This window comes from Anas platyrhynchos, chromosome 13 (genome assembly GCF_047663525.1).
Source record: "Anas platyrhynchos isolate ZD024472 breed Pekin duck chromosome 13, IASCAAS_PekinDuck_T2T, whole genome shotgun sequence".
NCBI classification, from domain to species: domain Eukaryota; kingdom Metazoa; phylum Chordata; class Aves; order Anseriformes; family Anatidae; genus Anas; species Anas platyrhynchos.
Window position 1 is genome coordinate 21,673,784 of NC_092599.1, and position 12,096 is coordinate 21,685,879.

Genomic DNA, 12,096 nt, shown 5'->3' on the forward strand with positions numbered 1-12,096 from the left:
TATTTTTTTTTCCCCGGGGTTCCCTATCTGGAAAAGAGTTATTTGCTTCTAAAGATTGTTTTTTCCAACTCTAGCTATATCCATATATGAATACCTTTCTTCCTTGTCCTATTCTGACTAAGTTCCTCCCCAGACTTGTACAGTTTTCAACTCTCACCCATTGCTAAAGAGAGTAAAGTCACGAAAAGAAGTCTATCTTAAAGTTTGAACGTCATCTTCAGGAGGGCATCCATCCATAACCGACAAGTTCACCATACAAAGCAATTTAAAATTTGAAATGGAATAGTGTCGCCTATTAGCAGCTGAAAACATCTGACATACTGGCAGCATGGCTTACATGTATATTTTAATTTCAAAATAGATGTTTGTTTCTTGAAATTTCATCTCCTAGGGCTAGTTTCTTTCATTCGTATTCCCTGTAGTGTGGCATTTTTTTTACATACATACACACATTCATGTACACACACATTATTCTATACTATAACAAATTGTTGATCATCTGATGCAGATACTTAATAAAGGACCATAAAAACATGGCTGCTGGCAGAAGGTGATTTGAAGGAACAGATTAAGTTGCCACTAGAATATGAAATACTATTTTGGTGTGGATATACACAAATATAATGTGTAATTTACAGAATTACATGATGAATAAATAACTCAATTGTTTTCAATACTATAATGTTATGATAACTTAATGTAACTATTAACTATACTATTATAATAATAAATATAGCAATACATAATTGTTAATAACAGCAATAATACCATTATTATCAATATTATAAGTATAAAATTAAAATAGACACATAGTTTTTGGTGGATCTGGTCTTCCAAAATTAAGAGGTCTAGCATTTTCTGTTCAGAAACATCTGTTTCAAAACCATCTAAAAATAAAATTGAGGTTGCACACTGGACATGTAGCAAAATTCTTCCTACCAAAGGAATAGCAACATTATGTGAAAAACCGTGCTGCATTATTAAAAAGGACAGTTGCAATGCTAATAAACCACAGAACATCATGACCTCTTAATTCCAAAAATGTATTGTATAACTGTTATTACTTTAAAACTGTGACGATCAACTTGTTTTAATAGTTCTGCATTTTACTTTTCACTTAACTTTCATTAACGTTCTAAACTACAACCACTAAAAACAAATGAGTTTTGTAAAAAAAAAAAATAAAAAATATGTTTTAGATGTTTAAAATTTGTATACAAATATTGAAATTTACAAAATCAAAACAGTGTTGGGCTTAGGGATTGTTTTTCTACTGGGGAAAAAGGTTCCTTGTTCCCATTGTTCCATTCCCAATTGAACAATGCCACCTTTCTCAATCAACAGACATTAGAAGAGCATTTTATTAGACAGCCCTGTAACACAGGACCCTAAAAAGGATAATATTATAAAAAGAAGAATATTGAATCATTATGCATTTTTAAACTAAAACATCTTGAAATTTTGTTTATCATGCCTAGTTAAAAATGTATCACTTGATTTTAAACTATACCTGATATTTGATAGCTTCAACAGAAAAATACATTCACAAACAGTTTAGAACTAGGGGTTTACAAGTTGGCAGAGGGAAAAGCTGCATAATTTTAAGATACTAATGATTTATACATTTACTTTAAATAAATAAATAAATAATCCCCAAAGTGAATACTTCTGAAATCACTCTAGTTATGAGAATTTCCACTGCTTTTGTACTCTAAAAGTTGAATTATGAAATGCTGAAAATAGCTGTGAAACTTTTAAAAAAGACAGAGAAGAGAAATATAAGGCACCAGACAAAAAGTCAAAATGTTTAGATTCTTTCAGGCATGGAAATAAATACCAGAGCTATTAATTTCTGTTCAAAGAACATATTGCTCATTATTTCTTTGGAATATTTGCTTCACATTGAAATACCAAAATAGTAAAAGTGTAAAACTGAAGTTGAGAAAAGGAGACTGACCTGATCTGGAGAAGGTCTGTGGTTGGAGTGTTGTGGCCTCCCAGGCGATCGGTGATGGTGGTGGTGGTGATGGTGGTGGTAGTGGTGATGGTCGTCATCATAGTTATCTGCCATCAGTTTCATTCTGTTTTGTGTCTATTTAGGATGTAAAGTGAGACAATTTATTACATGCTGGAATATATTAATTCAATACTTGTTTTGGCAAGATCTTAGCTCTTCCTTCACTCTTTTTTCGGTAGCTGCAAGGATCTAACAGTAGAAGTCAGGCCTGCTGGATCATGAAGAAAAGGAAACAGAAATAGAAAAAGATAACAAAGCATGTGAACGCATCTGTCTCAGTTTTCACGTATATAGAATTGCACAAAGAAGTTGGGAAAGGATATGATCAAGGATGTTGTGTTTGAAGGGCGTCAACAAAGACATTCAACTTCTCTAAATTTAATATTTTAGAACATGTCTTTTTTTTTCTTCAACCTATTACTATGTCTCACTAATTAACTTGCAAAAATTCACCAACAGAAATATTATGTGTTCTTGAAATATTTACACTTATCTACTGCAAGTCAACAACAATAATGAATAGTTATGCTAAAAGCTAAATATTATCTATATTTTTAGTTGTATGCCAGGATCACCCTGCTAAACAGTAAATTAAAATAATCTTGAGTCTAATTGATGCAGACACAGACACTTAGACAAATAAGTGATTATGGGACCAAATTAAAGTAAGTCTTAGATATAAATCTTTAAATCAAGATCTATGCTTAAGCTACCGCCTCATCCAGATAATAAAATTGATGTCACCATGAGGTAACGAGACATATCATTGCCCTTTATTAGTATTACAACTATTCCATACCATGAAATATGCAGACTGGAATATCCCAAACCTTAGTCATAGAACCAAGACTATCTTACTACCTAGTTGCCCAATACCAGTGGAAACAGCACTTTTTTTTTTTTTTTTTTTTTTTTTTTTTTTTTTTTTTTTCTGTTAGTAGCACTGAAAGCTGTCTCAGGCAAACTTGTTAACTTTGTTAACTTCTAATCAAGTTTTACTTACTTACATTGACAAAACCAAGAAGAAAATGCCATCAGCTCTCAAAGACCTCTTCCAAAATTTGAAGAATCAATTCAAGGCATATACAATTAGTATTAAGTAGATGGCTGAAAGGAAGATCGCAGTCTAAAGACATTTAATGTCATCTTCAAAAAACTAATCTTAACCCTGACACAATTTTTCTGTAGGGGAAAGGTTGCACTTGAAGAAGCATTATCTACTTTGTGTCAATTTCTATGAGGACACCACTTGAGTAGGTCATGCACAAACATGTCTACTTTGCACATAGACACTTTGGAGGACATTAAAGATAAGAGTCTGAAGTCAATTGCAAAAAGTCACAGTTCTACCCACACTCCAAGGTGGCAGGATGCATATTAACTCCAATGAGGATGCTGTCAAAACACATTACCCCAGGATTTTCTCCAAACTAATCAGTTCCAAAGGTCCAAATTAAACAGATGAATTTAAACACGAGTCATTTATTTGGTTATATTCCTATGCTAGCAGGTCTTGCTGTATTCCACCTGAAAATGTCCATGGGATAGTATGTGGTAAATTTACTTCCTAAATGGATTATCCTATGAGAACAATTGCATACCATATCTCCATTTGGAAAATTTCACTGATTTAATAAATTAATAAATAGAAAATGTAAAAACTAAAATATTGCCATTAAATTCCCTTATTTTAATGAATTTGCTGAAGTAGAAAAGATTTCTGAAAGAAAAAAAAAAGAGAGAGAGATAGAGAAAACTAAATATTATTACAAAATATTCCATAATAACAGAATCTAATGCGAGGAAAACTATGAGCCACAGGGTTAAATCAAAATCCTAAGGTTATTAATTATTGCTAATTATTAATTAATTAGCAATTAATTTTATTTTGAACTACCATAATGCTTCTCAAGCACCTCACATTGCCACGATTAGGGAGACAAACTACTTTATAGGAAGGCACTTGCACTGAGTTCAAGTTAAGATTAGAAAAAAAATAATCATAAGGCATTCATAATATAATAAAACAAGATAGAGGAACAGTCGCAGATGGTATGTGTGCATGCTTTAGCCACTGTTAGACTCTTTATAGGCATCCCTATAGCAATAGAAGAGCATCTTCTCAGTGGGTTACAGAATACATGTAGATTTCCTCCACAGCTCAAGTAGTAGATTCTTTCAAACAGGAATTGCGCTGGAACTATATGGTGTTTTTTCATGTCTTTTAACACTATTTTCTGCACAGTTGTGATCATTCCATTTTCTCCATCATGGATAAGAGAGGAGCATAGACCTGTATTAATTTCAGTTATGAATTTCTACTGATTTTACAAAAAATAAAAAAAAAAATCAATGTGATTCATAGTTAGCCTGTTTGCCTTCACGTTCAAAGAGAATGGCTTTTTGAACAAGAGTGAAAAAGATGGAGAACTAATAGACAAATAATAACCCACTTACTGTAAACACTGTAATATCCTGCCTCTTTGGGGAAGCTCCTAAGATTTTATTAGTTTATTTTCTTATCAATGAACAGCCTTAAATTTCCTACCTTTCAACTGTATTCCATAAAAGAATGCAAAAGTTAAACAAGATGATATATGCAATCCTAAAAGTGTCCCCTGTAATGAGGTGTTGGAGATTAGACGTGTCATGGGATAAGAACTGTAAATGAATGATGTCATCTTTCTAATTTGGTGCTGAAATATAAATAAACTACTTCTAATGTTTCCTCCTTTTGGATGCCAGATTGCAGTAAAATCTGCACAAAGAAACTGTTAATGCTGCAGTAGGGTTCTTTTAGTTGTCCTGTTCTGGAAGCAAAACGTATAAGAAATAGGAAATTAGGATTTCCTTTCAATTGATATGATCATCAAACCATCCAAACATTTACATAACATTTTATTGTTATTGTTCATTCCTAAAAATTATACTAAATATTTTTAATAGCTTTTTCTTTTTATTAGTTAGTGATTCACAATGACAACTAATAGGATTTTGAGTTTCTGCTTCTCTTCAATTTAGCTGCTGTCAAAGAGAGATGCTCTGTTTTCCAGATATGCTTAGCTTTCACTTTAGTGGTACAAAACATGGTATGATTCAAAATTTTAAAAGCAGGACTTTTAAGGGTAAGCAGGAGGATTTCTGGAGGAGGAACAAAACTAAAGCCATCCAGAAAATTAAACAGAGGAAAAATATAATCCTTTCCAGCTCCTTCTAAACAAAATGCTGAAATGTTACTTCCATACACTTCCCTTGCTAACTCTTTTAATTCTTAGTAGGCATTAAAATGCCATGTATATTATTGTTTGAGGGAGAAATTAATTAACCACACTGGAACTCATTCAAGACCCAAAGGCTTTACACACCCCCCACACACATACAAGCACACACACCAACACGTAGAAAAGGATTTTATTGGCCATGTTTTAGGACATTGGCTTATCAGACAAACAGGAACTGCCTCTGCTCAGGGTTTCATGTCAACACATTTGAATATCATTCCAGTTCTGACTTGGGGAAAAAGTACACCTACTGACTTGGCAATGCCATAATTTCCTGCACCATCTTCAGCATGCCTGAAAATTTCCTGTTTGAAAATACATGAGACTTTTTCACAGAATTTCACAGAATTTCTAGGTTGGAAGAGACCTCAAGATCATCAAGTCCAACCTCTGACCTAACGCTAACAGTCCCCACTAAACCATATCCCTAAGCTCTACATCTAAACGGCTTTTAAAGACCTCCAGGGATGGTGACTCCACCACTTCCCTGGGCAGCCTGTTCCAATGTCTAACAACCCTTTCGGTAAAGAAGTTCTTCCTAACATCTAACCTAAAACTCCCCTGGCGCAACTTTAGCCCATTCCCCCTCATCCTGTCACCAGGCACGTGGGAGAACAGGCCAACCCCCACCTCACTACAGCCTCCTTTAAGGTATCTGTAAAGAGCAATAAGGTCGCCCCTGAGCCTCCTTTTCTCCAGGCTGAACAAGCCCAGCTCCCTCAGCCACTCCTCGTAGGACTTGTTCTCCAGGCCCCTCACCAGCTTCGTCGCCCTTCTTTGGACCCGCTCAAGCACCTCCATGTCCTTCTTGTAGCAAGGGACACAAAACTGAACACAGTACTCGAGGTGCGGCCTCACCAGAGCCGAGTACAAGGGGACGATCACCTCCCTAGCCCTGCTGGTCACACTGTTTCTGATACAAGCCAGGATGCTGTTGGCCTTCTTGGCCACCTGAGCACACTGCTGGCTCATATTCAGCCGACTGTCCACTATCACTCCCAGGTCCTTCTCTGCCTGGCAGCTCTCCAACCACTCATCTCCCAGCCTGTGGCTCTGCTTGGGGTTATTGCGCCCCAGGTGCAGGAACCGGCACTTGGTCTTGTTAAACTTCATGCAGTTGACCTCAGCCCATCGGTGCAGCCTATCCAGATCCTCCTGCAGAGCCTTCCTACCCTCAAGCAGATCGACACACGCACCTAGTTTGGTGTCATCTGCAAACTTACTGAGGGTGCACTCAATGCCCTCGTCCAGATCATTGATGAAGATATTAAAGAGGACCAGCCCCAGCACCGAGCCCTGGGGGATGCCACTAGTGACTGGCCTCCAACTGGACTTGACTCCATTCACCACGACTCTTTGGGCCCGGCTATCCAGCCAGTTTCTAACCCAACGAAGCGTGCGCCAATCCAAGCCAAGAGCAGCCAGTTTCTTGAGGAGAATGCTGTGGGAGACGGTGTCAAAAGCCTTGCTGAAGTCAAGGTAGACCACATCCACAGTCTTTCCCTCATCCACCCAGCGCGTCACTTTGTCATAGAAGGAGATCAGGTTCGTCAAGCAGGATCTGTCTTTCATAAACCCATGCTGACTGGGCCTGATCGCCTGCTTGCCCTGCAAGTGCTGCATGACGACTCTCAAGAGGATCTGCTCCATGAGCTTCCCTGGCACTGAGGTCAAACTGACAGGCCTGTAGTTCCCTGGGTCTGCCCTCCGGCCCTTCTTGTAGATGGGCGTCACGCTTGCTAGCTGCCAGTCAACTGGGACATCCCCTGATAGCCAGGACTGCTGAAAAATGATGGATAGTGGCTTTGCCAGCTCCTCTGCCAGTTCTCTCAGTACCCTCGGGTGGATCCCATCTGGCCCCATCGATTTGTGCACATCCAAGTGCTGTACCAGGTCACGAACCAGTTCTTTGTGGATGGTGAGGGCCACATCCTGCTCCCCATCCCCTTCCACCAGCTCAGGGTACTGGGTATCCAGAGAATGACCGGTATTGCTGCTAAAGACTGAGGCAAAGAAGGCATTAAGCACCTCCGCCTTTTCCTCATCTCTTGTAACTAAGTTTCCCCCCACATCCAGTAAAGGATGGAGATTCTCCTTAGTCCTCCTTTTTGTGTTGATGTATTTATAAAAACATTTTTTGTTACCTTTAACGGCAGTAGCCAGATTGAGCTCCAGATGAGCTTTGGCCTTCCTAATTTTGTCCCTGCACAGCCTCGCAACATCCTTATAGTCCTCCCTAGTGGCCTGCCCACTTTCCCAAAGATTATAAACCCTCTTTTTTCTCCTAAGCTCAAGCCACAATTCTCTGTTGAGCCAGGCTGCTCTTCTTCCCCGCCAGCTCGTCTTTGGACACGTGGGGACAGACCACTCCTGCACCATTAAGATTTCCCTCTTGAAGAGCGCCCAGCCTTCCTGGACCCCTCTGCCCTTCAGAACCGCCTCCCAAGGGACTCTACCAACCAGTGTCCTCAGCAGCACAAAGTCAGCCCTCTGGAAGTCCAATACGGCGGTTTTACTGGTCCCCTTCCTGGCCTCACCAAGAATAATGAACTCCACCATTTCGTGGTCACTCTGCCCAAGACAGCTCCCAACAATCACATCCTCCACCAGTCCTTCTCTGTTTGTGAAGAGAAGGTCTAGCGGGGCACCACCCCTGGTAGGTTCACTAACCAGCTGCGTCAGGAAGCTATCTTCCACGCTCTCCAGAAACCTCCTAGACTGCTTTCTCTGGGCTGTGTTGTGCTTCCAGGATATGTCAGGGAAGTTGAAGTCCCCCACGAGAACAAGCTCTGAAGATTTTGCAACTTCTGTCAGCTGCCTGTAGAACTCCTCATCCGTCTCCTCATCCTGGTTCGGCGGTCTAGAGCAGACCCCGACCAGGACACTAGCCTTGTTGTCCCTGTCGATCCTAACCCAAAGGGACTCGACCTTGTCATTCCTAGCCTCGAGTTCTATAACCTCGAAAGACTCTCTAATATAGAGAGCCAATATTCTTATATTATTTTCAAAAGCACTGCAGATTTCTAAATATGGCCTTTTATGATGATCTGGAAACTCAGCCCTGGAACGTGCAATTCATAAAAATTTGAATAATGCTGGCATATACATTAATATGTATCTAATCTGCATCATCTACTACTTTGCAAGAATAACCACAAATCGAAAATAGTTCCTTTATATAGTTCAAAATTTTACTCATATTTTCCTCTAAAAATCTAATCCCAACAAGTAGTTATTACAGAGCTTGAAAATGATTTTTTTTCTTTTTTTTTTTTTTTTAATGGAAGTTTGAAATCAAATTAGAGGGCTGATCGCAACCCCTTCCTGGTGGTCTGGATAGCCCCTTGCTCAGAATTTAATACTTTTTAGGTGAAAACCACCCTCAATTCAAAGGCGGTGTTAAAAGTAGGCATCTTCCTGATGTACATGTTAAGTTACATTTTTTAAGGTACATATCTTTTTGCCACATTTGTTTCATGTGCTTGCTCAAAATCAATTTTTGTTTTCATTTTTTTAGGTAACAGTGTTCACTACAGAATAAATAACATCAGTGACTTAGGGAGGAATTAGCTTTTAAGTTCTCTGCTGCTTCCACTACTACATAGCAGACATTCTCAAATAGTTAAACATTTCTGCCTTTGCAGTGGTCAAAAATACATCTGCTTCCCAATCAGGTCATTATAACCCATCATCAGAGTATACTCAGATACTAACATGGATATTTTCAAATGGATAATTACTGAATCTCTTCTGTTTATTTAAGAACCTCCTAATTCACAGTCTAGTGTAACTTCGCCAAGCCCCTAACAGACTATTCAGTGCAACATTTAAAAGCATCAAGCACAAGCAGCTGGAAGAGTGGCTGCATTAGCCTGAGTGTTTCTGTGTAAAGTATGATTCCTGTGTGCCTCCACCCCAAAATCTCCATCCAGCTCCTGATTAAGAAATGTTGTCAGTCCCATATATAATAGGAAAGACCTATAAGAAAAAATAAAAACAGAAAGAAAAAAAAAAAAAAAAAAGGAAGAAAAACAAAAAAAAGCTGCCATGGCACATTCTTTTTCCCAATGATGAGACCAAGTCTGTCCTGTGTACACATAACAGGAGGTCATCCAAAACAAACTTATGTTATTCTTGAGGAAAATATATATACTCTATTCAAGTTGAACAAATTAAATATTTTTTACTTTCTTCCTGTTGTGTTTGCACTGGTATATTACAGCTGAAACAGAAGTTACAGGTTTGATGAAGATGTATCTGGAGAGCTACCCTAGCCTGCATGAGACTTTCAGGCCTTTAAGCCTAAAATATTGTGAAATCTCCATATGCACCACTACTTAAAATTATGGAATATTCTGTGAAGAAATCATTCTTACAATTTCAATTGCAAATCCATTGACTCACATCAGACTAAAGGTAACACTACTATACAGCTTCCTGAAACCTCTGCTGATTTCCTACAGTGGAGGTCATCCTTTACCAGTAATGTTTCTAGAGACAAACACGAACCAAGATGCTACTATCTTTCAGACATGATGAAATCCTAAGTGTTGACTCAGAACATCATTACACACCACATCTTCTTTCATACTCATTGTCATCTTTTCTCCAAAATATAGCAGATTGATTTGTTTTGCAATCTACCTTGAAGATATGGACTACTTTAAACAAAGGGAGAGAATAAATTCAAGTTCAGCAGCAAATACAGAAGTGACATGTTGGAAGTCACAGGCTTTTATTTTGAAAAATTACATTTCCTCCTCAGTGACTTCAGCAATCATCTTCTGTGACCACAATACAGAGGTATGCACTCAGTCCTATTGTCCAGTGTATTATTGCTTTAGTTTTAGATATATGTTTTTATGTGTGCCGATGTATATAAATACACACACACATTTATATATGAATTTATGTACATATGATCAATTCCTTTATCCAGGAAAGATAGCAAAGCCTTTAGACCACAAATGCTTAGGCAATTTCTTGATTTTAAGTTATTCTGGCAAAATGAAACCAGTTTCACTAGTGGCTGAAAGAATGATGAGCGGCAGCATAGGCCTGAAACTAGAAGTGGGTGTGTCACTCAGAGCAGCCCAGAAAGGTATAAGTGATCCATTTGACTTGCAAAGGAGATAGGCTCTCAGTGGTCTCAAGTATTTTCTCAAGGCTGTAGTTTCCAAACCTCTCTCCTATTTCATTCCTTTTTAATTCTGCCAGTGGAAGTGCATTGTATTCTAACTCAGACATTGGCAGAAGAATCCTAAATTCTATCCTTAGCATGAATCTGAAATAATTTAGTTTCAATTTAGCATACCAGTTTGAATTTGCAAATTCTAACAGTTTAGGATACATTTCCTTTATGGAACACATTTGATACAAAAATAACTAAAAGACAAGGAACATGAAGCTCTGTTACTTTTGCCTGTCATTTTTCAGCGTGTTTCAACTTGGTTTTGGGCTCTTACCTCAAGTTAGGTAAGCTACAAATTTTAATTTCCTGTTTTGATCATTCATCATATGCTGAAAAGCGATATCTCTGACAGCAAAATTATCATACCCAGTTGTTTATGTTTTGTTTGTTTGTTTGTTTGTTTTTGAAAATGTCTGGTGAACACCAGGCCCACACCTGAGACAGAACAAGTTTTAATTTGGCTTTATATCAGGAAAGAAGAAAAAAAAAAAAAAGTAAAGTTGTAAAACGCAACAATTCATTAACTACATCTCTTACAGACTCTGTATAGCCTTATTGGTTTTATCCTGAAAGACTTCCACATTTTTTTGCTTTAAATTTATTGACTGCATTCAGTAAATGCTACATCCATTTTGAAATAAAGGAAAGATAGAGGAATTAAAAGTGGTTTAAAGCTAGGTGAACAGGTATATTAACACTTAGGGCTTGAAACAGTTGTCTTTGATCATTCAGTATCACTATTTGCTAAGCTGTCAAGGTTATGAATGGTATGTGTAACTGAATTTTTAACCCACTTACCAAGGAATTTATGATCAAGCTCTGTATGAATACTGACAGATATTTCTTCTTGTCCTTCTAAAATTCTGTAGAGTTTAAGTAAGGATCTACAGAAGTGAAATGAAAGTCTTTGATTGACTAGTAACAGTCTCTCAATAGCTTTACAACAATCTGTAACTATAAAACTATAATATTAAAACTGTCTTTAAAAAAAATATTTTAGCAAGGTGGCAATAGGCAACTATGCTTTGATCTGTCATCTGGATCAAGTTAACAATGAAACTCATGAATGAGGTTAAAATGAGGAAAAATAGTAAGATTTGTTGCTCTGGGATATAGGTGTAATGCCATTCAACAGCTATTACTTTCCTTTGGATTTTCTTTTCAATCTCTCTTCACTAAAAGGAATTTGAAACATTTCTAGAATATTCCCTTTTAATAGGGTAGGATTTTTCCCTATACAATATGGGAAGAAGGTACATATAAGGCCTGCAAGCTATACTGGACAGATCCTGGAGTGCAATAAAAGCATGAAATTTAAAATCTAGAGACTCATCTCCTAGCTTAGAATCTGCAATGGCCTCTTGTTTATCATCTTCAACATCACAGAACCTCTATGTCTTGCAATCTCACTATTTGAAAATAATACTCCCACAAAATACTTTGACATCTTCTTGTGCCAGATGTTTAGTTCTATTTTTCTTGATTTTTTTTTTTTTTTTTTTTTACAAATTTGAGCTTTTTTTTTTCATTTTAGAAAATTCATTAGCATGTATTATTATATTATGTATTATATATTAGCATTCATTAGCATTTCAGACAATACTAAT

At 37.4% G+C, this 12,096-nt stretch overlaps 1 protein-coding gene across 7 annotated transcripts in view; it reads right to left on the reverse strand.

Moving 5' to 3' along the window:
• ERC2 (ELKS/RAB6-interacting/CAST family member 2) overlaps positions 1 to 12,096 on the reverse strand; it is a 550,520-nt gene that overhangs the window by 133,128 nt on the left and 405,296 nt on the right. For all 7 annotated transcript variants that reach the window (XR_011812383.1, XR_011812382.1, XR_011812380.1 and 4 more), the window contains one exon: positions 1,958 to 2,092. Coding sequence is in view for 2 of the 7 variants with exons in the window: in XM_072044083.1 (XP_071900184.1) it covers positions 1,958 to 2,092 (135 nt within the window). In the remaining 5 variants the exon portion in view is untranslated. The remainder of the gene's footprint in view (positions 1 to 1,957; positions 2,093 to 12,096) is intronic.